General features: G+C 33.8%; 5 protein-coding genes across 7 annotated transcripts; 4 read left to right on the top strand and 1 right to left on the bottom strand.

The window, feature by feature from the left end:
- The first annotated feature begins 6203 nt into the window (after positions 1 to 6203).
- On the top strand, positions 6204 to 7056 carry LOC108840428 (auxin-responsive protein SAUR50). The gene has a single exon (XM_018613257.2). It carries the CDS (start codon positions 6432 to 6434, stop codon positions 6753 to 6755), a length of 324 nt encoding a protein of 107 aa, XP_018468759.1. The 5' UTR covers positions 6204 to 6431; the 3' UTR covers positions 6756 to 7056.
- Positions 7057 to 11115: 4059 nt separating this feature from the next.
- On the bottom strand, positions 11116 to 12073 carry LOC108840004 (auxin-responsive protein SAUR50). Its single transcript, XM_018612816.2, has one exon. The coding sequence runs from the start codon at positions 11926 to 11928 to the stop codon at positions 11473 to 11475; it is 456 nt and encodes a 151-aa protein (XP_018468318.1). The 5' UTR covers positions 11929 to 12073; the 3' UTR covers positions 11116 to 11472.
- Positions 12074 to 13171: 1098 nt separating this feature from the next.
- On the top strand, positions 13172 to 15153 carry LOC108842243 (amidophosphoribosyltransferase 2, chloroplastic). The gene has a single exon (XM_018615098.2). It carries the CDS (start codon positions 13260 to 13262, stop codon positions 14949 to 14951), a length of 1692 nt encoding a protein of 563 aa, XP_018470600.1. The 5' UTR covers positions 13172 to 13259; the 3' UTR covers positions 14952 to 15153.
- An 80-nt stretch (positions 15154 to 15233) lies between these two features.
- On the top strand, positions 15234 to 16785 carry LOC130501826 (probable ribosome-binding factor A, chloroplastic). 3 transcript variants are annotated; one of them, XM_056996644.1, is made up of 4 exons: positions 15234 to 15724; positions 15991 to 16164; positions 16276 to 16457; positions 16576 to 16785. In XM_056996644.1, exons 1-3 carry the CDS (start codon positions 15383 to 15385, stop codon positions 16405 to 16407), a joined length of 648 nt encoding a protein of 215 aa, XP_056852624.1. In that variant the 5' UTR covers positions 15234 to 15382; the 3' UTR covers positions 16408 to 16457; positions 16576 to 16785. The 3 variants fall into 3 exon arrangements, with proteins under 3 accessions (XP_056852624.1, XP_056852625.1, XP_056852627.1); XM_056996645.1 differs by having other exon boundaries at positions 16571 to 16785; XM_056996647.1 differs by having other exon boundaries at positions 16543 to 16785.
- A 181-nt stretch (positions 16786 to 16966) lies between these two features.
- On the top strand, positions 16967 to 18464 carry LOC130501827 (V-type proton ATPase subunit c1). The gene is made up of 3 exons (XM_056996648.1): positions 16967 to 17192; positions 17646 to 17931; positions 18015 to 18464. The coding sequence occupies exons 1-3, from the start codon at positions 17117 to 17119 to the stop codon at positions 18145 to 18147; spliced, it is 495 nt and encodes a 164-aa protein (XP_056852628.1). The 5' UTR covers positions 16967 to 17116; the 3' UTR covers positions 18148 to 18464.
- Positions 18465 to 25531: the final 7067 nt, after the last annotated feature.

Here is a 25531-nt window from a genome sequence, read left to right as displayed (position 1 = left end):
TTTAAACTTGGGGAGGACGTAAAGCATTTCGTGGCCACAAGGGGTATTCGAACCTGGGTCCTTATCGGCGTTTGAACTGCCTCAAGACCACTAGCCCACCACCTTGTGGTTAACTATCTCTCTTTGTTTTTGGGTAACTATCTCTACAAATATTATTAGTTGCACATATATATAAGCATGTGAATACATTTTTTTTTTGGTAACAAACATGTGAATACATTACCGATATGTTTTTCACATAATACCTATATGTTTGTATCTACTCGATTAATATTTGTCCTCAGTTCATTGTTAAATTTCAGTTTTTTTTAGAAAACCTTGTTAATGCGACCCGGACAACATCACATCACACAACTGAAGAAGCAACGTTAACGACATATTTTTGACTTACGCCTTAATTCAGAGTACAAAGATTAGCTGGATATATAAACACTGACGCATATGATATGGATCGGCTGGGTCCTGAATTAGCTGTTCTAGTACACTTCAGTTCAATCCAATAAAGGCCTTTGTTATATCTTTGATGCAGCGGTAAATATTGTCCAGGTTAGTTTTGATGCAGCGGTAAACATGTGTGATATAAGGTTTTCTCGTAGCTACGTCTTGAATTTATATTGAAAAAGTTTTGAAGGCATCAATTTCGCACAACATGTATTTATGACAAAAAAGTTGTCAAGTAAGAAATAAATGAGCCAATTAAGGAGTAACATGGGTTTAACGTGCTTCCGCTGGCCATCGAACAACACCGCCAACGAAGAAAGACAACATTCACTGGTCATTAAAGAAAGAGCTAAATAACTACTAATTTGTAAGGAAAAACACAATGGGCCATATTTCAACTGATCACCGTATTCCCACGAGCCATCCTGTATATCTGTGACACGTAACATGCAAAGCAAACGTTCAATAAAATGCATGAGTACGTACCTGTACGTCTCGTTACTTTTTTCCACTAACATGTTTCATCCATCTTTGCATATCTTTTTTCTTATTTACATATCGATTTTTGTTGTGGACTAGACCTTATGCGGCTGAACAACATAAACCCTTATAAGCCCAAAGTCTCCAACTTTCGTATAACTATAAGCTGTAGAGTCCGGATTTTCCTTAATCAGCTATAATTGTACCGGTATAACCGCCTAGCACAGATTCTGCCATTGCCTTTATATCAAGTTATCAACCACACGAAACTTAAATACAGAATGCAATGTTGATAGATTGTATATCAACAACATTTCGTCCACCGTCTAAAAGACTAACTGAAACTAAAAGCGTAGCCTTGCCTTTAATACTTTGTTCTATATACAGGTGGCTCCTAAACGAATGGGTCGTAACTCCCAAGACACTGCATGTGGGATTGTTCAAGACAAAACCATGTTTTGGTTTAACTATAATAATAGTAAATTTTAGAAAAGGACTATCCAACTTTCGAAGTTTTGTGACTAAACCAATCCCGTCGATTATGGAAAATATATTCTGTGGTCTTTTTACTTTCACTTGAATGCGGTAGAGGTTTGTAAAAATGATGTTTTAGTTGAAATTCAACATCTCGTCTTGTAACCAAAGAAGCTAAGTTTTGAAGACTAACATAGCTCACTGACGACTTGTTGAGTCCGACCCGAAAAGATTGTGTTTGAGGCACAGATTTTTTACGGTACTATATATGTTATTATCAACAGCTTGCGTTTTTGGGAGGGTGGGGGGTAATATGAGAAAACAGATTGAACGAAAGCGTATACAGAGCAGCCCACAACGCTACTGCGTCAGAGCATTACACGTACGCACGCATCATTTTAGATAAGATTTAAGTTTCATATTCTTTTTTTTTTTTGGTCTAAATGTTAAGTTTAAGTTTCATATTCTTCTTTCCGATATATAACTATGCATAGGAAGAATATTGTTACCAAAAGAAAAGAATATTCTAACGAGCTAAATAATTTTACTTGAGATTTAGAACGCGTTTCCAAGTTCGATTACGTACTGTCCGAAATCCGAATTAGTTCTTTACTTCTTTCTAGATGAGATCAATGCATAGGAAGAATATTGTTACCAAAAGAAAAGAATATTCTAACGAGCTAAATAATTTTACTTGAGATTTAGAACGCGTTTCCAAGTTCGATTACGTACTGTCCGAAATCCGAATTAGTTCTTTACTTCTTTCTAGATGAGATCAATTAATACAAACTGAACATAGTTTTTTTTCCAGTCAAAGATAATATATATCGGGAAACGAGACTGAAAAGTGTCCTGCATATCTTAGAATAATAGTCTGCAAGATTATCTTTTACTTAGAACATCTCCAACCATATGCTATATTTGACTCTATACTCTATAATAGAGTAAAATCTACTCCAACCCATCTCTATTTCTTCCTCTAAAATAGAGATTTGCTATTTTCACCTCTATATTTAGGGGAAAAAATAGCATTCTCTATAATAGAGACATATTTTTTTATTTGCAAAATAGTCCTTTAAATTTTTGTAATTATAATTAAAATACATATTTATAGATAAATATAATTCTTTTTACATACAATAACACAGTTTTAGTTTACATAATAATTTTTAAACTTTCACAATTATAAATAATCATAAATAAAAATACTATTAATTAATTCAAAATTGAAAAAAACTAACAAATGAAATTTAACATTTTATTTAACTGAAACTAAAATTAAAATTTAACTATTAAAAGTTTTACATATCTTTAACATATTAATAAAAATCTTTAAGTTGAACATAAATATTAATCAACATTTATTTCTCACTTCGAAATGCATTAACAAATTATTTATGTGAAAATATAGTATTATGGTTAGGTAATGTCTACTTTATTTTATTTTATTATATATGATAGCTTTTTGTAATAAAAATTTTTAGTTTAAATAATACTGCAATTTTATGAAAATTAAAAAGATTACATGATTGGGTGAATTTTCAACATTTATAAAAAAAAAATCTTAGTTGTAAGATAATAAAAGAATCTTTTAAGAATATTCCTTTTTAGAAGAAGAAATAGAGAAATACATTGGAGAAGAACACATCTCTATTACAGAGTTCCTCTATTATAAAGGAAAAAATAAGAAAATACATTGGAGATGGTCTTAACAGTATATGATATTACCATAGATATTTACGACATTCATTAGAAAATTATAAGTTTATTATTACAAGTGCAGTATCTTAGGTAGATGAGGCATCTATTGGAAGCATCATCAGCCTTACCTTGCTTCGAAGAAAAGTGGATAAAGGCATAAAGCTTTTCTCATCTAGTTATCAGGTGGGAAAAGCTTCTCGTTGAGTTTACTTCGTTCAACTACTTTTTATTATTAGAATACGGATTAACAGAATTTAATGAAAATAGGTTGAAACATACTGTCCAACTACTCAAACTTTGTTTTTCAACAAAACAAACTGTTTAGCTTATACATGTCAACATAATTAAAGGTTCAAGACTACGTAATATAATTTTTTCTAAGTCATTTCATCTTTTCTAATAAACTAAACTAGGATCCGAATCATACTAGTTTGAGTCAACAAAAAAAAAACATCCACAAGAAGCAACCCATCATTTACCAGTGAAATCGCACAGAGAAAATGAAAACCAAATTTTAGTTCCTTTTGCAAAAGAATATTTCCGTTTTGTTTTATCAAAAAAAATATTTCCGTTTTGCATTATTGTACTTCAGAGGAAGTTCAGACATCATGCTGTGAAGTGCTTTTATCTTTTTGTGTGTCCTTTGATAGTTTTCCTTTTCTTTTTTGGTTTACAAATACCAAGACGTGTTTTTAGATTATTTTTTTTAATTATATAGGAACAATTGAAGGCTGGGGATTAAAACTGCAACATACCGTTGGAAAAGAAAAACGGTCAGAAAACACAGTATAAATTAATAAACCAAAAAATGAAAAAGAAGAAAAAAAAACTAGTACGGTGAAAGAGGCACATGGGTGTCTGTCGGCAAAGAAAAGGAAAAAGAAATTTGTTTGAAAGTGTCACAGGCACACTCTCTCGAACCACATTTAACAACACTCCGTCACTCTTCTTCTACTTTGTACTCTTCAGTACCGTACTCATTCCAAAGTCCGTGATTTACGCTCTTCGATGTCGCCTCTCAAGAGAGAGAGACAGGTGTTCACTCTCAGCTTTTGATATATTTCTAATATTTAGAACGGGTCCCCTATTAAGGCCATACAAGAGAGAATATCTAAACAATATGTTGACAAAAAAAAAATCTAAACAATATAAAACTCAAAAAGTATGAGAAAATGTAGAAAATTTGAGAACCAGTCTCTCATTGAACCCCTTAAACACTTGTCATCCTGTCAAGTCATTAACTAGTTTTGTCTAAAAATTTAGACTAAAACTTAAAACTAAATATATTCAAAAGTAATCATGATATTTTATAATTCAAATCTTTAACTGAGTATCTTCACCATTAGAATTGCTCTTAAAAACTAGTAAATACATGATTGACACAAATAGTTACTTTTGATAGGAGAATCTCTTTTCATATTACCATTACTCTTTTAGGAAATTAACACCCCAAAAAGAATAAAATGGTGAATTCACTTGGGCAGTCAGCATTTTAGTATGTACAGTGTATATATTCCTATATGTATATAGTTTAGTTGTAGAAACTATGACAGTTTTGAACTCTTTAGCAACTGTATGTAAAAAAAATGTATATGTATAAAGGATTCCAACTTCTTATCTTATTTTTAACTATAGAAGAATTAATAACAACTAAAAATTGTCATAATGTGATAAAGAGTGAAAATTATCAAATTTAACATGTTATTTATCATACATATTACATGAACATTCTTGTAAAAAAAATCTGGTTCTTTAATGCAAATATTATCAAAATTTACTAGGTATTTTTCTGCACTATATGCTGAATCTTTTTTTGAAAAATAAATTATATTAACTTTTTTATATTTTATATTTTATATTTGCTTAAGAATATTTTACTAAAATTTTTATCTAACTGATCCAAAATTAGGATAAAATAAATAATTTTGTTTGTTTCAGATTTACATTTAAAATGGATATGTATATATTTAAAATTAAGATATTGGATATATTTTTAATTTCTTTTTTTTGGTGAAAATATATTAAATTAAATTGCATGAAATTAAGAGAAAATTTTGTTCGAAATAAGATTATAGAATTATCAAAAGATAAAACAAAATAGTATTTCAAATATTCGTAATATTAAAAGTTTTATAATATTAGGAATAGAAATTTATATTTTTTAGAAAACTGCATAGTTTTTAAGAATGTTTTTAATGATAAGAAACAATTTAATTTTTTTTAAAAATATTGTTATGCTTCTGTTTTTATTATATTTGAACAGATTTTTTATAAACTATATCATTTTAAAACAAAAATAAACGTGATGATGATACACATGTGAAATTTAAAAGTCACTTATTAAATATTGTATGTCCATCAAATCATCATCAATAAAATATTATATAATTACTATCCTATATTGATTTGTTTAAGTATATAAAATTATTAGTGATGATGGTCCGATCGATGGTATAGTTCACCTAGCCGTTCGAAGATGTAACCGCATACCTAGATTAGAGTTCCACTGGACACTGCAAGCCTGCAACTAACATGGCACATCCCATATCTCAGAAAAAAAAGTTTATGTTCCAATGAAATCGATTTTCGTATAAATAAGGTTGTAGGATATGTACTTTTTAGCCGGCATGTACTTGTTTGAATAGCTTCAGCGTTGAAATATATATTTTGTTAGTTAATAATATGTAAATTTTTGTTAGAAATGTGATGTAATATTAATATTTATTATGATAGTGAGCATAATAATTATAAATCTAGCCCTTTTTGTGAAATGATGTAGTTTAGCAAGCTGGTATCTGTATATAGGTATACCGTCTCTCTGATGGAAGTAACGGATATGGAAAGGTGGTTGCATATAGGCATAGTACTGACTACTGAGCTTAGAAAAATAAAACATAAGTGATTATTTTGCATTTTTGCTTACCGATTATTTTTATACAAGTAGTCATGCATACGTGTTTGAAGTGAATATTTAAACCAAGAAGAAAGGAAATAGAAAATAAAGAAGAAAAAATATAATATATATCGTGTATCTTGGTAAGGACCAGGAGATCAACAGGGGCCACAATGTCACAAAGAGGACCAACAATGAAATTAAATCCTCAGCTGGCCTTTGCCATTTTGGCTCCCACCTTCTCCTTCCACACATATGCACATGTCTTCATGTCCTTCTCTCTCTACAGTAAAATACGCACAGACACATAGACATGCAAAATCTTTATTTATAAATATATCCTCCTCGACTCCTCAATATTCACCCATCTCCTTCTCCATAACTCTCTCCCCCCTCTCCTTCTACAACCAAAGGCTTTTCTCTCTCAAGAACCCCAAAACAAATGGCTATAATGAAGAAATCTTCAAAACTCACTCAAACAGCAATGCTGAAGCAGATTCTGAAGAGATGTTCGAGCTTAGGGAAGAAAAATGGAGGAGGCTACGATGAAGAGTGCCTTCCACTCGATGTACCAAAGGGGCATTTCGCTGTCTATGTAGGAGAAAACAGAAGCAGATACATTGTCCCAATCTCCTTCTTGACTCACCCTGAGTTCCAAACTCTTCTAAGACGAGCTGAAGAAGAGTTTGGATTCGATCACGACATGGGTCTCACCATTCCTTGTGATGAACTCGTCTTTCAGACCCTAACCTCAATGATCCGATGATATTTTTCAGTTAAACCATTTGAAGAAGAAGCAAAAGGAGATAGTTAAAGAAGAAGCAGACGCTTATCTTTACAAAAAAAAATAGCATATCTTCTCTTATATTAGTTTTTTTGTCCTCTATTTTTAAGCCCATCATCCAGGGTTTTTTACGAGTTAATTCACTCGTCTAACAAGAAAGAAACCCGTATGAGAAGAGCTTATATGGGTTTAGATCTGTAAAAAGAAGCTTGTAGTGTTTTCCTCACAGATTTTGATTCTGTGAGAGAAGTTGATTAATGCAAGAAAAAAATATTCCTCGACCTGTTTATATTTTCTAGTATTAGTTTTTACTGATTCCAGTGCATTTTAATTTGTTGTTGTCATTTACTTCCTAAAACACAATAATTTAAATAGGTTTTTTCACAGATATCAGTACATTTTGAGCATCAACCAGAAGAAACGGTGTTTAACTTTGGACTTAACTAAATTACTTCCATGTGATACCAAAATAATCAGGGTTCTTATACAAAGAAGATTATATGTCAAATCATATACATAAGCTTTTCAAAATGCATGTTTGAACATGGGTTTGTCAGAGAATGTAGGGTACTTTATCATGTACGGAGCCAGATAAGATTTTTACTGCATTCGTTTGAAGAAAAAGGCTACTAGTATTAGGATTGAATTTTCAAAAGCCAATATGATCTATTAATTCGGAAACGTTCAGCATATACTCCTCACCATTTATGCTTAAGGGTTTGGGACGGAAATTAGTGGTCATCAATATTTGAAAGGAGTTTTTTTGTATGTGTAAAACTATATGTATTCATTCTGACCGCACTAACCACACTAATTATTTTTTCAGCTTATTCACTGTACAGTGCAGACTGTTTTCTTTCAAGTGATAGTAGAGATTCAAAAATTATCTAGATCCAAAGACTAATCTTACGAAACATTATATTTGGAGCACGGCTAGGTGACCAATGCTACATTGCTCTTTTTTACATAGCTAAATTGATAATCATTAACAAAAACTATCAAATATGCTAGTAAGTTTCAAACACTAATCTATGTTAAAATGAAGATTTTTTTTAAAATTGAATAAAATGAAGATTTTCTTTTAAATGAATAAATGAAGATTTTTATCACTTCAAGACACAGTTGATATCCTTGATTAAAATGTTCTAAAATAATATATCAATTGCGTGGTTGAATATTTTGAATACCAAGACGTAGAAAGCTTGCATATGAAAAAGGTCATAACGTTATGTACACTCTCCAAAATTGAAGATCTTGAGTTAGTTATATTTTGCTTTCTTAATTTATCCTTCTTTTTTTTTTCTCTAATAGCCCCTCTGTAACTTTTGGATAAATTTCTTATACCAAAATTAAACTAATTTTGACGTTGATTGATCACCACTTAATTGTCTCATTCCCCAATATTGTATGTACGTCCTAGTGGAAGTTTATCCATTCCTCATTCAACAAAAGGGCTGACTTCTTTTTATCATCTAGAAAAATGCTTTAAGCAAAAAAAAAAACTAGAAAAATGCTAAACATTGGAAATGTTGAATTCACTTTGAAAATATCTACTTTAATGTACAAGTTTGTTTATATAAACATATACTAAAGCAGAGAAACTGACCTGAATAACTACAAATTTATATTTTACAAACATTCACTACTGTAAAGCAAAGAAAATGATTCAGTGCATGGTAATGGAAGTAGTTGTATTGAAAAGGACTTTACAAATGATATTGCGCTGTATACCAATCAAAGCCTTAGTACAAAGCCAGTTTCAAAAAAAAAATGATATTGCGCTGTTTCCAAATATGGAGCCCCTTAATCATTCTTAGAGTCAGCATTATATATGTGGACTGCATGCGCAATGAATCCTTCTACGGCTTTTCCATACTCCGTACAGGTATCAAATAGTTATTTAACTGTTCTAAAAAGGTTTTATATAACGACCAAATATTAAGTCATTAGTATATATTTGATGTATATTTATAAAGTTGATGGAGAATTTAATCACAGCTTCTAAACTCTAGTTTTGAATAATCGTTGATTTCGATAATTGACGCAAGATTTTTTCACGCATTCCGAGTTCTATTGATTTTATATTTTTAGTCTGCCGCGATTGCAACATCGTTAAATCGCTAGTCAAACGCAAAATTACGAAGAACACTTAAACAAATATTACTTTGAAGAACTCAGAAAATATAGTATAATAACATGCATGGATTGTTTGGTTTTAAATCCTACCGTTAGCATTAAGCAAAATTATTTATATCTAACAATATGATATTACTTGACCACTACAACATACTCATATTGTTAGTTCGCAGTCGTACAACTAAACCTTTCTATTGAAAAACTTATATCAACATAATCAAACAACTGCTGATTGATAAATTAGACGACAAGTAAAAGAGATTCACATTGAAATATAATTTACTATACTAATAGAATAGTATAATATAATCCAATTATATATATTGTAACTAGATTATTTTGGTGATAGAATACTTGCAAGTTGTAATTAACAAAGCAAGTTAATAATTTAGCAGACAATAGGATCTCTCATGATCACTTTCCAAAAAAAAAAAAAATCATAATCATTTAGAAGGATTATGATTTATGACGACAAATACTACTCAACAAATGATCTTACAGCAAATAGTGTCTTACTTTATGAAACTTTCAAATTCTACTTGTGCATTAACAATTACTCTCTTGTGTATTGTCGATTTTAATGTCAGCTGGATTATTAGATTGGTTAGAAGAGTTAGAAATATTCAGACCATAACGATCGGTTCAGCCCATTTAGGTATTGAACAAATCATGATTTTAATCGGATCCATATTTTTATTAATTTTGGCACAAGTGAATCAACACAAATCTTTCAAAAAAGATTATGGTATGAACAATAATTGAACATAACTAAAACGCATAAACATTCTTACGGTAGAACAATGCCTTATGACTGTTTATTTTTAAAGATTACTAACATAAAATATTTGAAAGATTAAAGTAAATTATTAAATTGATTAGTGCTTTGATGAACACTTACGCAACATCCATATAATTTACTAAGATATGGTTGTCTACTAAAAGTACTCCGTCTTACATAAATAAAAAAATTAAAATGCAACTAAATCTACAGATTATTACCAATGTAACGGTTTTTATTGATTTGATCGCTCAGTATTTTGATATGCTCAATAATATATTTTTAAACTCAATAGTATGTTGCATGTACAGTTATGTGTTTAGATAATTTTGTTTTTATGTTGTTTCTCTTGAAATTTAACTCATATTCGTGATCACATTTAAATCTAGAAAAAACGATATCTATTTTTCAGTTTTTATTAACACTAACATTCTTTCAAATTACCTTTTAACGTATTAATTGATTTAAAAAAAAATATTCTCGTAGACTCATGACAAAGCCATATGTTTCTTCGTTTTTAGAAGCTGGAGCAATTTAAAGCGGAAAATTCTTTAATTGTTAAGTAAGCCATTTAGGTGATATGGTGGAGGTACCACGTCTATAGCTAAATTATATTATGACGTTGGTTAAGATGAGAAACATATTTTTAAATATCAAATGGGTTCTCAAACTCTGAGGAAGAATAAATAAACACTCTCGTATTTGATTATAAGCAAACCTTATACCTACATTCAGTATATTTCACACTTATTTTTAAAATGTTCTCGCATATATAATTTGGTTTTTTTAATTAATTATTCTTATAAATTGCACCAGTATAGGTATATATAAATTATGTATTTGATAAGTCTGAAAATAGTATAAAATTTGCAAAATGTTAATTATATATAATGATATTTAAAAAAACTATTTTGTGTGTATTGCTAATATGATGTTAATCATCTATATTGTGTATGGTATTAGTAAAATATATGTCTTTTTTTTTTGAACATTAGTAAAATATATGTTGTTGTATCAATATCACATTCCACATGAGATAGTAATTAACTGCATATGTGGAAGCTGATTTCCTTAATTTCTCAATCAAAGCATCGGGTTGATCATCTAGAAAATGCGACGATATAATCACAAGGATAAATATATTTTTCATTGCTTTTGTTGTTTGTCTTTTCTCTATCTCCAAGCTAATTTCTATGAATATCAAAAATGTAATTCAGAATTTGAAATCAAGCTTTAGATTTTGCTGTATTTGTAAAAAAAGAGGAGCCAACAAACGTAATGTATATATACATTTTTAATTTCGTGAGAGGATTTCGGTAACAATATCTCTTGGAAGTAACTATGAGTTAATTAAAAATGACAAGAATGAAGATAAATATGTGGCATATGAAAGTATTTAACCAAATTTTAAAATAATAAACAAAACAATATCTTCAAATTTCTTTATTATTTCTTCAGTTAAAATCCAGAAATCTGAACATACAAAGTGAAAATAGCCAAAAAAAACAAAATAAAAAGGGATTTTTGACTAAATCCAAAACAACTAAATCTAAAACTGAGGATCTCTAACCAAACACCATCTCCTTCAATCCTGGGATGACATTAGATATAAACCAGATTAAAAAACAATCAAACCCCTAATTGCCATCTCCTGTCAAACTAGAATCATCAAAACGAAAATAAAAATAAAAAAAAGACATAAAAATGAAACCAAATCTCTAATTAGAGATTGAAAAAATTCTCTCTAACCAAAGCATTCAATCAATCCCGGTTTGCGAAACTCCTTTAGCATACCGACTTTTCAGCAATCGCAGGAAGCAACGGCCGAGATTCACCTAAATACTCCACCTTCCTCGCAGCCACCCCCACGTGGCAGCACCTCCTGATATCCTCCAACGTCGCCGGACCGCCACGTCCCGACGACTCGGACCGAGTCACGACCCTAATGATCTCCTCGAACAGCGACTCGTCGCAAGGGATCGCCAGCGGACCGACATTGGAGAACCCGTACTCCTCCTCCGCCTCCGCTAGGAGCCGTCGGAAGATCGGATGGTTCAGATGCTTCGCGCGGACAACGTACCTCCGTCGATTCTCGCCGACGGTAACGGCCACGTGGCCGGGAGGTACGTCGGAAACGGGAGGCTCCTTGTTGGATCCGATGTGAGTCTGAGCTTTCTTCTGCCATTGTTTCACCATCTGACGGATCCGCACGACGCTTCCGATCTTATTGTTCTTCCCCATCTCTCTCAAGCTCACAGATTTGCTTCCTGGCAAAAATGTTACGAAGAAGGAAGAGGAGAGGAGAGGAAAAAAAAGGTTAAAGAACAAACATTTCAGGCGTTGCGTTTTCTAGCTTTTGGGATAGTTTCGGCAAGCAGAGGAATATTGAGGGAGAGCGTGTGATAATTTAAAAGGTGAGCTAGGTTTTTTCAAATGGTCCTTGATGTTTGCTTATATTAAGAAACTATCTAGTCAAATTATGGAATTATTACAAAAATGGCTTTATATTTTTTTTTGTCTCTTTTCTGTTTTTTTTTTTTAATTTATCCTTGTTTTGTTGAAGAAAATCAATAGCAGTAGATTTTTGAATGCAATGAAGTAAATATCCGCACATATTAATTCTTTAATACCAATTCTTTTATTGTTTTTAATAAGATAGATTTTACTTGCAGAGTATCAACTAAAATCTATGAAAAGAATCTTACAGTTAGAATAAATTATATTTTTTTATCAAAACAATAAATTATACATTAAATGAGGAGGAGATAAATAAGGTAAACAAAACAAATATTTTGATTCTTGCAATTTTTATTTGTTGTCTTTAGTTTGCATCTTTCAGAATATCAGAAGCAGGCTGTCACGACCGTTGAGAAAGCCCATATCATTTGATTTAGGAAAGTAAAATTGCTTGCTCTAAAATTTTGCCAGGCCTTATATTCTTGATTTTGACACGTTTGGTGGACAAAATCGCTTTTTATGGGAATGAATCAGGAGGAGGATACATTGTATGCTAAAGGCCCTTTTACTTTCCATTTATTCCTCTCTATTTTTGGATATGAAAGAAAAATAAAAGTTAACTACAATATATGTCAGTGAACGGGGTCATCCTTACTCAATAGTCAATACTACCAAGAATGAACATCAAGTCTTAGAAATGGTAGAGAACATAATACCAAACAAACATATCCCTTCGTGAAACTATTTGAAACAGTTTGTAGGTTCGACCGACTCAAACCATATCCGGTTCGTTTTGCAATTTTCAATTTGAAATTTGCAATTTGAGCTATTTTTGTAAGCCACAAAAATAAACATTCCACAAAGATCAATACAAATAAGGGACCCACCTCGAATAAAATAGAGATTCTCCACTGAAATATCAAAGGGCAAAGAATTAAAGACGAAGGGTAAAGATACTCGAGGTCGAGGGTGAGGCGGTCACTTCACTGACGTGTGCTTTACATACTCATTCATAAAACCCTTTCCCCAATTTGACCCTTAAAAACAAAATTAAAAATAAAAAAACCTAAAAGAGCCATTTCTTTCACAAACCTCCACCATCATCATCTTCATCCATGGCGGCCACTTCTAGCTTCTCACCGTCCCTCTCTCTCAATGCTAAACCCAACAAGCCCTCTAAGCCGCTGCCTCTCCGTTCCCTCCGTAGTCTCATCAAACCCACAACCTCCCTCTCTCCTCACCCCGCTTCCCTCTCTTCCTCCTCTCCTTCCCTTCTCTCGCATAGAGTCTCTTCCTCCAGAAACGCAAACCACCCTCTCGCCCCCCTCTCAGACAACAACGATGACGACTACGACGAGAAGCCTCGTGAGGAGTGCGGCGTTGTCGGAATCTACGGCGACTCGGAAGCCTCACGCCTCTGCTACTTAGCTCTCCACGCGCTCCAGCACCGAGGCCAAGAAGGCGCGGGAATCGTGACCGTCAGCAAAGACAAGGTCCTCCAGACCATAACAGGCGTCGGTCTCGTCTCCGAGGTTTTCAACGAGTCCAAACTCGACCAGTTACCAGGCGACATCGCCATCGGCCACGTCCGCTACTCCACCGCCGGCTCCTCCATGCTCAAAAACGTCCAGCCGTTCGTCGCCGGGTACCGCTTCGGCTCCGTGGGGGTCGCGCACAACGGGAACTTGGTTAACTACACGAAGCTGAGAGCCGAGCTAGAGGAGAACGGTTCGATCTTCAACACCAGCTCTGACACCGAGGTCGTGCTTCATTTGATTGCTATCTCCAAAGCGAGACCTTTCTTCATGAGGATTGTTGATGCTTGCGAGAAGCTTCAAGGTGCGTACTCGATGGTGTTTGTTACCGAGGATAAGCTTGTGGCTGTTCGTGACCCGCATGGGTTTAGACCCTTGGTGATGGGTAGGAGAAGTAACGGAGCTGTTGTGTTTGCGTCGGAGACTTGCGCGCTTGATTTGATCGAGGCGACTTATGAGAGAGAGGTTTATCCTGGTGAGGTTTTGGTTGTTGATAAAGATGGTGTTAAGTCTCAGTGTTTGATGCCTCACCCCGAGCCGAAGCAGTGTATTTTCGAACATATTTACTTCTCGTTACCGAACTCGATCGTGTTTGGTCGGTCTGTGTATGAGTCTAGGCATGTTTTCGGTGAGATATTAGCCACTGAGTCGCCTGTTGATTGCGATGTCGTGATCGCTGTGCCTGACTCTGGCGTCGTGGCGGCGCTGGGATACGCTGCTAAATCCGGGGTTGCGTTTCAGCAAGGGTTGATTAGGTCTCATTACGTTGGGAGGACGTTTATTGAACCCTCTCAGAAGATCAGAGACTTTGGAGTGAAGCTGAAGCTGTCTCCCGTCCGTGGAGTTTTGGAAGGGAAGAGAGTTGTTGTTGTGGATGACTCCATCGTTAGAGGAACGACTTCGTCCAAGATCGTGCGTCTCTTGAGAGAAGCTGGTGCCAAAGAGGTTCACATGAGGATCGCGAGTCCTCCTATCATTGCATCTTGTTACTACGGTGTGGACACGCCTAGCTCCGAGGAGTTGATATCGAATAGGATGAGTGTTGATGAAGTTAGGGATTACATCGGAAGCGACTCTCTTGCCTTCTTGTCGTTTGAGACGTTGAAGAAACATTTGGGGGAAGAAGATTCGAAAACCTTCTGCTATGCGTGTTTCACAGGGAACTATCCGGTGAAGCCCACGGAGGATAAGGTGAAGCGAGGAGGTGGGGACTTTATCGACGATGGTCTCGTTGGAGGGATTAACAACATTGAAGGAGGTTGGGTTCGATAGGTCGCGAGTTCGATGCGCGCGTGCGTGAAAACATTTTTGGGTACTAATGGAGTTATATGATGACGAAAAACTTGTTGAACTTTGATCCATTTGACCTAATTACTGCTTGTTTACTATTATTATTTTGAAGTATGAGATGGAGTGGACAAGAGGGTTGTTCTTGTCTGGTGAATCTTTGAAAGTGTTTTGTTCTTTTGTCTCATTTGCAAATTTCTTAAGCTGAGTTTTGAAAATCGTGGTTACTTCGGTTTCAACTCAAACCGGTATCGGTTTACGTGGATTAAACTCTTCCACGTCAGCGTTGATTGTAAATTACAGATACACCCTGAGATACATCTCTAGTGGATATTGTTCTTGTCTCGTTACTACTTTCTTCTCCAACCGATAAACTCAGAACAGAGGAATCAAGAGATTAAGGATCCGCAGTGGCGATGGCTAACGTGTTCCATGCGCACCAGTCTCGCTTATTCTTCCCCCTCCATCCTCCAATCTCCACCGTACGTTCAAAGACGCAGGGTTTCCACTTCCCGCAATCAACGGCTCCGGGTAGCCTCCGTACGAACCTATCCGTGCGCCAGAGGAGCGTAAAGTGTATGGCGAACCCGAGGCGGGTAAAGATGGTGGCTAAGCAGATAATGAGGGAGCTCTCCGACATGCTTCTCACAGACACTGTATTGCAACACGCCGTGTTGCCTGAAGCAGCTCTTGGAGCCGACCGATACCTCTCTTCTCTCACCACCATCAGCGATGTCGAGGTCTCCAACGATTTGCAGGTAAGAGCCCCTAACTGCCCACTCCTGTACATGTAATTTATATGTAATTCCATGTGGATGAGGTAGAAAGTTAGTGTCTTTCGATTTTTTTTTGATTCCAGAACTGTATTTCCTTTTTCCTGCTTTGTCTGAATTTTGACTACACTTAGATCTTGACGTAAGCAATTCATATGATGTGTTTTATGATCCGTGACTAGGCTGTGTTTTTGCAAGTTGTTCATGTGGGATGTTACTTAGAGATATTTCTTACTGTTTGGGTTTTGTAGATTGTGAAGGTATATGTATCAGTGTTTGGAGATGATAGAGGGAAAGACGTTGCGATTGCAGGGTTGAAATCGAAAGCTAAGTACGTTAGGAGTGAGCTCGGGAAGCGAATGAAGTTGAGACTGACGCCTGAGGTCAGATTCATTGAGGATGAATCCATGGAAAGAGGAAGCAGAGTAAGGCTTCTACTATATCTTTCGACTTGTCAAGCAACTGTCTCAAGTTTTTGTCTGATCTTCGTTTATAATAAACCATCGCAAGAAACTGAAATTTGGAGATTGATTCAGGTAATAGCGATACTAGACAAAATTAAAGCTGAGAAAGGAAGCGAAGGAGGGCCAGAAACATCTGATTCACCAGAGGATGATCAAGAATGGGGCGTGGATGACCCCGACGAAGACATCATCTATGTAAAGTAAATGGTCTCAAACAGTTTTTAGTACGCATATTACTTGAAGATTTTCCCCTGGTGAGTCGTCATAGTTTCAACTCATTTAAGAGAGAGATCATTCACATTGGTGCAACAAGAATATTCTAATCAGTTAATTCTATAGGTAATCCTTTTTCATGTTTTCTGTGAAGCTTAGACAAGACTATAAGGAAGATGTTGATGGCCTCGAATTGAGAACTAGAGAAGATGAACACCGATATATACAGCTCACGTGACTCATGCCTGAAGCATAGATCCTGAGAGCTTATATGGTCCTTGGAATCAATATCTCTCCAGTGAAATGTTTTTTTGTTTTTGTATTTTTGTATTGGCTCTGCTAGTAGAAGAAGAACCGATTTGAAATTCATTTCCTTCCAAAGTACAAATTGAAATGCCAAAACTGAACCGGATTGGACAACTGTTTAGCTTTGATATAAGCTGACATATTTGATGGTGGGCTTCTTAAGTGAATCACATTTAGGCCCAGGCCCAAAAGGACGTGGTCGTCGTCTCTGTTGTTAAAAAGAACAAGCTACGTAGTTCCCTTCCACTCATCTGAAAGAGAAAAAAAAAACAAAAATTAAATAAATAAAAACACGCAGCGATATCCACGCTGCTCCATCTCTCGCCAGATTTCAATCGTCGACTCGATTCTCAGATTTCAGATCCAAATCCAAAAATAAAAATAAAAATTCAACATGTCTACCTTCAGCGGCGATGAAACAGCTCCTTTCTTCGGCTTCCTCGGCGCTGCAGCCGCACTCGTCTTCTCCTGTAATTCCTTTTATTTCTCTCTTCGCATCATTCCGTTCTGTTTCGTTTCAAATTGTAGCCCTAATCCGATTGATCTGCATCCCTGTTCAGTTGCTTGAGGATCGGCCTAGTAAATTACGCCGATCGCTTGTATGATTCATTTAACGAATGAGTATTTTAGGTTGGATCAAATGAATCTGTGGATTGTATTAGAAGTTGGATATATAAGGAAGCTGTGATTCTTCACATTGGACCGTGCACAAATGGATATGTGATTGTATTAGATGTGGTTTGCATTTGACTTACGATCTTCTGATTGTGATGAGATTCAGTTCAATTATTGTTTTTGCATTATCTGATTTATTGACAATACGAAGCTCTAGGTTCGAGTGATCTTATTGGGATCCAATTGGATTTTGTTGATTTTCTGGAGATGACGTTTTGAATCTGTTGAATGTTCGTTGGAGTGGATAGGTATGGGAGCTGCTTATGGAACGGCAAAGAGTGGTGTTGGTGTGGCGTCTATGGGAGTGATGAGGCCAGAGTTGGTCATGAAGTCCATTGTCCCTGTGGTTATGGCTGGTGTCTTGGGTATTTACGGTTTGATTATTGCTGTTATCATCAGTACCGGTATTAACCCCAAGGCTAAGTCTTACTACCTCTTCGATGGATACGCTCACCTCTCCTCTGGTCTTGCTTGTGGTCTTGCTGGTCTTTCCGCTGGAATGGCCATTGGGATCGTCGGTGATGCCGGTGTCAGGTTTGTTCTCTCTTCTTAACAAAATTAATGTATATGTAACGTTGGTGATTGACTTGTGCATTTGTGTTTTCGTTTTCGTCCAGGGCAAATGCTCAGCAGCCTAAGCTCTTTGTTGGTATGATTCTTATCCTTATCTTCGCAGAAGCGCTTGCTCTTTACGGGCTTATTGTAGGAATCATCCTCTCCTCTAGAGCTGGCCAGTCTAGAGCTGAATGAGAATGTGACCCACAAGATTTGCCATCGTTCTGAGAATGAGAGATTGTTACTTCCTTTTCGTTCTGTGTGCGTTTTTGTTCTTTCCTTCTTTAGTATTTATCATCGGCAAACCTTCAGATTTACTGGATTCTTGAATCTTTGTTCCGGAAACAAACCCACCTATTCGTCGTCCCCTTTTCTCTTTCGGTGGTTTGCTTTCGGGTTTGTAGGGGTTCTCTTATCGTTCGGTTCTGTAATAAAGAGCTCCCAGGAGCTTGGTATGTTTCTGTATTTTTGTATTGTCCTGAGTAAGTTTAAATAACATTTATTTGTTTTGATTTACAAAAAAAAATACATTTGTCTGTAAAGAAGTTTGCTTTCTCAATCCATTTCGTAGAAAACGTTACGTTTGTGTTTTTCTTTTTCCATTCATTTTAAAAGTTTTTGTGATCAAAGTTTAAAATATAAAGAAGTTAAACATCAGCTTTAACACATGTTTTGATGTAATTTTTCTTACTAAGGTATGTGTTGATGAGGTTCCTGTAGAGTTTACTACTTATATAAAAATATATTCTCTCTGTTCCATAATACTTGAAATTTTAGGTTATGCACAATTATTAAGAAACTTGTTTTTTATTTTAAAAGCTATGTTTAAAATATAAATTTAAAACTATTTAACCAATTAAAAAATACACTATAGAATATCATTGGTTACACAGTTTTTGATAAAGTAAAAAGTTACATTGAAAGATGAAAACATCATCTATTTTGAAACATCAAAACTTCCTAAAACTTCGTCTATTATGAAACAGAGGGAGTAATACTTATCAATAAAGTATTGCTTTGAACATTTTCTCGGAACGATTTCTCTCTCCTTCTGCTATGTTCTCTCTTTTTAATCTTACACAGAGGAAGTGATGCGAGAAATCTCAGACCCATAGTTAGGCATCGCATCTTCTTTAAGGTGGACGGCTGACTTTGCCTCCGGTTGCTTGCGTTATTTTCATTGGAGTTTCCACTATTGGCTCCGGTTGTATCATCGTCTCTTCGGTGATAAACCGGCTCTTGGTCGATGAATGTGATACCATGCATGTTTAAAATCGCACGACTAATAGTTTATGGTTACTTACTCCGTTACTCGGTTCCATGATAAATTTTTGTAGATTTATTTTTTATTACACAGAGAAAGATTTTTAAGATAACTGGTACTTGATATTAATAAATGGTTGACTTTTAAAATCTATTAATTTTTGATAAAGGGTTGAACATTTTAAATCATCAAGTAGAAAAATTTGAATTATTAAATATAATTCATTGATAGTTATTAGAAATTATATATAATTATAACAAAATAAATAATAACTTTAATGAAAAACATCTATTACATTTTTAATACTATTGGAAAATCAGTCTTGAGAGAATTATTATCTATTTTCTCTGTGATTGACTTGGACCATTTCTAGTTGGGATATACACCATTGATCGATATGCAAGATGTTTCACGTGTATAAATCTTTTTGGAACTTTGTAACCTTTCACTTTCGCAATTATTTTTCTAATATATGTAGTATAAACTTGTTTAATTGCTTTAACATTTAATGCAGGGCCACAAATAGATAGATGGTGTAGTTCAAAAAAAAAAAAAAAGATGGTAGTACCCATGTTTGAAAACGCGGCCGGAGCGGCCGAGTACTCACCGGAAAAGTGCTTGGCGGAGCTTCACCACCGCGATTTTGGTATAATTATTTGAAAATTGGCTCAGAAAAAAAGAGTCTGGATTATGGTGATTTTGTACTCGAAATCAGTATAATTATTGTGTATAAGTTGTAAGAACAAGAGAACAAGCCACAAATAGAACTAGCCACGAACCAAGACCTCGTCCTTTGGGACCTCTGTTAGGGCAATATATGCGAGTCTGTTTCAGTTCATACTTATATAACAGAACTGTTTTATTTTCAAAAGAAAAAAAATTATTTCCATTGACATTGATCTATATTTTCCTATAAAAATAGAAAAATTTCTTATAAAACACACATTAGCATAAAACGGTCTTTATAATAAAATTTTCTATTTCAGAAAATTCTAGTTGGATAAGATTATAAATAAAATTTATTCTAAAGAAAGATAAACAATAAAAAAGGTTCTGTATGTTTATATAAAAACTTATATATATGATATTATTAATTTATGATTTTAGTGGGACCATATATTTGTCTAAAAATTTTCAAAAATATTACTATCCTATCAAATGTCATCTTTTACACCTACCCAATTTGAGACGAAAAAAAATATAATTATAAAAATTTATTAATTTATCGGGTATTAATTTATAGTGTTTCTATGTACTCCATCCGTTTTTAAATAAGTATCACTTTGATATTTTTCACATAAATTAAAAAATGATAGAAATATATGTAAATTATTATTAATTACATATCTTTGACAAATAGTATTTAAGATAAATATAAATATTTATAAAATCAATGCAGTTATAATTAGTTTTTAGCCGAAAGTAAATATAATTTGCATTGAAATTTTAAAAATACATTTTTGTAACAAGAAAAAGTTGGTTAAAACGACACTTATTATAAAAGATAGGAAGTATGTCTTTTCAATCATATTCATTTATTAAGAGTGTCAAAAAATCAAAATCATTGCATAGTCTTGATTTTACTAGCACAACCACATGACAATGAATCTCCAAATCATACACCACGTAATTAAGAGCTATGATTATCAAGAGTCACAAAGTCATTGCGTAGCCTTGATTTTACTAGCACAATCACATGACAAGTCTCCAAATCATACCTCACGTAATTAAGTGCTATGTTTTGTACGTTGGCAGTTGCGATAACTCGGATTAATTTCTAAAAGTGAAGGTGTAATATACGGGATAAAACTTTTCAGGTATTAAATAAATCATAAGTAATAAATTCATATTTGTATGGTCATACAATATAAAACTTTTTCCGTTTTAAAATAAGTCTCAATTTGACACTTTTTTATGGAGAGTAAGAAATTTGTATAATTGACTTATATATATATATATATATTATATATTATATATATATATATTATATATATATATATATATATATATTTAATGTATGATTAAATAAGAACAATTTAAATTAAAAAGTATTGATTGTTCAAAAAAATAAAAATTAGATTTAATGTATAAATTATATTGCAATTGTAGAACAACACTTATTTTGAAAAAAAAATCAAAAGTGACTCTTATTATCAAAGAAAAGAGGGTGTAATTAAGTGTTTTCGAATGCAAATTGCTTACCAACTCAAACTCAAATTTTATCTGCCACTAAATCATCATCTCGTGATTAATATTTTGATGACTCATTATGAGTATCATTAACTAATTATATGATAAATGCGATTATTTATTTAGTGTTTTTTTAAAATAAAAAGAGGATATATATAGAAGAACCAGGGACAGATTTACGTCTACCAGGAAGGGTGTTGTTGCCACCACAATAATATAAGATTAATCTCAAGTGCATAGAAAATATCATAGATTATGCAGTTTAGGTTGTTAAAAGTGTTCCTTTTGTCCCCAATGAACCTGGGTTCAAAGCTCCCCTTCTCCTATTTTCCTTATAATTTATTTATATGTTTACATTCAAATATCTAGATCCATCACTGAAAAGAGCAGTGGTATGAAAGATCAGTCATGTACGATCGCCATAAGATGAGTGGCGGACGTTTGCCCTCAAATTCCAAGCTGCTGTTCACCGCAGTCTACGCGTTTTCTTTTCACTTATTCTATTGCATATCCCAATTCTAAGTTGCCCAAATTTATCATCAGATTCAGATGCTCTTCGAATCTGTTTTCCTTTTTCATAAGTTGTAAATAAAAAATACACTAGTGTTACTTTTTGGTGAATCCATTCTCTCTTGGAATCTGTTTTCCTTTTGTCATTAAGTTGTAAAAAAAAAAACACTACTGTTACTTTGGTGAAACCATTCATTCATACTTACGGTGGATAAATTGCACGTATAGACACAAGAGAAGAACACATAATTTAATAGAACTATATGAAGTAACAAATACACAACTAGGGGGTGATAGTCTATTGGTAATTTTTTGGGTTTGGTGTTAGATTCTTTTTGGAAACTAAATTATCATTATTTGGCGAGTCTGAATTTGAGTTTTGGTCCAACTTGATTTACATAGTAGATCATAACAGATGATTAATCTACTTTCTGATATTAATTGGAAGGTATTAAAATTTGAATCAGACAATATAATATATTTTTGGTTAGTCCACTTGTAACACTAAATGAATATCTCTCAGAGCTAACTGGATCATAAAATAAGATTTATAATAATAAAAATAGTAACAAAATACACAATCACAAAGAAGAGGAAGACTAACATAATAACTTTAGTAAATCTTATATTTTTGTTGACAAAAAAAAGGTTTACCGACTGCTGACAACAATTTATTTACATGTTCCAAATAAAAGCGGTCCCCTTAATATGTAAACTGCTGATTAACAATAATGTTTTACATACTTCCAGCATGGCCTTGCGCACATTTAAAACATAGTATTAGCACCCAAGAAGTTGGTTGGGTTGAAACACCCAACATACAAACGTGGAATAATCTGATCCGTTTAACTGAAAAAGAAAAATTCCTGTCTACTTTAGCTAGATATCGTCGTCTCGGATCTTGATAATATCGCGTCATCCACTCATCCATTGAAAAAGATAATAACGCAGCTCAGACGAGCAATACATGTTAAGATTTTAAAACTAAAAATAGAAGAGAAAAGAAGAAGCACAGAAACATCATAATGAAACTACTCCACCACCACGTAAGACTCTTAAGCCATGCGGCGACTCGTAGAGCAGGGCCGAATGTAGAAGTGATAACTACTGGATGTATAAGCGCATAAAATTATAAATTTGAATGGACACAGATAAACATTAGGCCATTCTGAAATATCATTTTTCTCTATATATATTTCACTCTAAAATCTAAAATATAGTAACTCTATTATATAAATAGATTTATTTCAATAATATAAAGTATCAGTGCTGATTCTAAGATTTTTATGATCCAATACGAATATATAAAATAGGCCCTTAAATAATGCATAGAAATTAATCCATAAAAACCTTAAGTTTATAACAAAAATTACAGTATCATTGAAACTATCGTAAAAATTATTAGTTCTTAAAAAATAACATTTCTTGCAAAACCATCCATCACACTTTCATAATCAAAGTAGTATTGAGAAGATAGTTATAATTTAACTTAAAGATAATTAATGTTTAATTAATTATTTTCTTCTATTCATTGTAATACAGTATTAATTTATCTAAAAAGGATATATAAGGTGACAAATGGGGTTACTTGGTAGAAATACGGTTTACATGGTTCCACCTAGGGTGTCCAAAATGGGTCATAATCCATTGGTGACCCAATCCAAGTTGACCCATTAACCCAAATGAACTGTTTATTTTTGATTCAATGGGTTAATGGGTAACAGGTTAATGAATTAACAGGTTAATGGGTTAACAAAGTTAATGGGTTAACAAGTTAAATAGGTCTATTGGGTTGTGTCAAATCTGACCCACTTAAAAAAACTTTATTAAAAAAAAATCAAAAAATCAAAAAACAAATTCTCACAAAAAACAAAAACACAATTTTCCGCCACAACCAGAAATGTAATTTTCCACAAAAATCGGAAAAAAACAATTTCCCGACAAAACAGGAAAATTGAAATTTTCCGCCAAAACCGAGAAATATAATTTCCTGTCAAAACCGGAAAAACGCAATTTCCCGCCAAAATCGGAAAAATGCAATTTCCCGCCAAAACCGTAAAACGCAACTTCCCGCCAAAATCGGAAAATAATTTCCCGCCAAAACCGGGAAAAACAATTTTTCCGCCAAAACCGAAAAAAAACACATTACCCGCCAAAAACGGAAAAACGCAATTTTCCACCAAAAACCGGAAAACGCAATTTTCCGCAAAAACCGAAAAAATTGCAATTTTCCGCAAAAACCGAAAATATAATTCCTGTCAAAACCGGAAAAACGCAATTCCCGCCAAAACCGGAAAATACAATTTCCTGCCAAAAACCGTAAAACGCAATTTCCCGCCAAAATCGGAAAAAAAAACTCTCTCTCTCTCCTCTCTCTCTCTCTCTCTCTCTCTCTGCCAAAACCGGGAAAACAATTTTCCGCCAAAACCGAGAAACACACAATTTCCCGCCAAAACCGAAAAACGCAATTTTCCGCAAAAACCGAAAAAATTGCAATTTTCCGCAAAAACCGAGAAATATAATTTCCTGTCAAACCGGAAAACGCAATTTCCCGCAAAAACCGGAAAAACACAATTCCCGCCAAAACCGGAAAAAATGAAATTTCCCGCCAAAACCGTTAAAACGCAATTTTCCGCCAAAATCGGAAAAACAATTTCCCGCCAAAACCGGGAAAAAACAATTTTCCGCCAAAACCGAGAAAACACACAATTTTCCGCCAAAACCGGGAAAAACGCAATTTTCCGCAAAAAACCGAAAAAATTGCAATTTTCCGCCAAAAACCGAGAAATATAATTTCATGTCAAAACCGGAAAACGCAATTTCCCGCCAAAACCGGAAAAACACAATCTCGCCAAAATCGGAAAAAATGAAATTTCCCGCCAAAACCGTAAAACGCAATTTCCGCCAAAATTCGGAAAAACATTTCCCGCCAAAACCAGGAAAAACAATTTTCCGCCAAAACCGAGAAAAACACAATTTCCCGCAAAACTAGAAAAACGCAATTTCCCGCCAAAACCGAAAAACGTAATTTTCTTTTTAAAGCGGAAAACACAAATTTCCAAAAAAGCAGAATTTTTTTTTTTTTAATTCGATCAAATTATTAACTTAAAAATGATTCATTATTAAAATGTTGGGTTGATGGGTCAACCATTAATCCATCTGACCCATTCAATAATGGGTCATAGGTTAACCCACCCATTAATAAATGGAATTGGGTTGACCCATGACCCTTAACATGTTAACCCATTTGGGTTATGGGTGGGTTGACCCATTTGACCTATTTTGACACCCCTAGTTCCACCACCTCATTAACTTTTTTTTTGTCAACCAATTCCACAACTTCATTAAACTTAACGACGAATAACAACCATTGACAGCAAAAATTAGGCCCCTAAATTTAAATAAATCAGAGGTCCCATGCAATTGCTTCATGTACATGTGTTAAATGCCGGCACTTTAAAATACTCAATTATAGAGGCACACCATTAAAACAAATCCACCTATATTATAAAGTTAAACTATTTAAAAGTGAAGTACAGGGGAAAATAATGTTTTATCAGAATGATTTTAGCGACGAAATACACTACTTTTTCAAAAATATAGTGCTCACTCTTC

This window comes from Raphanus sativus, unplaced genomic scaffold (assembly GCF_000801105.2).
Source record: "Raphanus sativus cultivar WK10039 unplaced genomic scaffold, ASM80110v3 Scaffold0300, whole genome shotgun sequence".
Classification (NCBI taxonomy): domain Eukaryota; kingdom Viridiplantae; phylum Streptophyta; class Magnoliopsida; order Brassicales; family Brassicaceae; genus Raphanus; species Raphanus sativus.
This window is presented reverse-complemented; position numbering and strand designations above follow the sequence as displayed.

What these genes read in the sequence shown, in the direction of transcription:
- LOC108840428 (XM_018613257.2), top strand. Translation starts at nt 6,432, where the DNA reads ATGGCTATAATGAAGAAATCTTCAAAACTCACTCAAACAGCAATGCTG.
- LOC108840004 (XM_018612816.2), bottom strand. Translation starts at nt 11,928, where the DNA reads ATGGGGAAGAACAATAAGATCGGAAGCGTCGTGCGGATCCGTCAGATG.
- LOC108842243 (XM_018615098.2), top strand. Translation starts at nt 13,260, where the DNA reads ATGGCGGCCACTTCTAGCTTCTCACCGTCCCTCTCTCTCAATGCTAAA.
- LOC130501826 (XM_056996644.1), top strand. Translation starts at nt 15,383, where the DNA reads ATGGCTAACGTGTTCCATGCGCACCAGTCTCGCTTATTCTTCCCCCTC. An exon ending in AGGTCTCCAACGATTTGCAG is followed by an intron (nt 15,725 to 15,990) that starts GTAAGAGCCCCT and finishes TGGGTTTTGTAG; the next exon opens with ATTGTGAAGGTATATGTATC. An exon ending in CCATGGAAAGAGGAAGCAGA is followed by an intron (nt 16,165 to 16,275) that starts GTAAGGCTTCTA and finishes AGATTGATTCAG; the next exon opens with GTAATAGCGATACTAGACAA.
- LOC130501827 (XM_056996648.1), top strand. Translation starts at nt 17,117, where the DNA reads ATGTCTACCTTCAGCGGCGATGAAACAGCTCCTTTCTTCGGCTTCCTC. An exon ending in AGCCGCACTCGTCTTCTCCT is followed by an intron (nt 17,193 to 17,645) that starts GTAATTCCTTTT and finishes TGGAGTGGATAG; the next exon opens with GTATGGGAGCTGCTTATGGA. An exon ending in GTCGGTGATGCCGGTGTCAG is followed by an intron (nt 17,932 to 18,014) that starts GTTTGTTCTCTC and finishes GTTTTCGTCCAG; the next exon opens with GGCAAATGCTCAGCAGCCTA.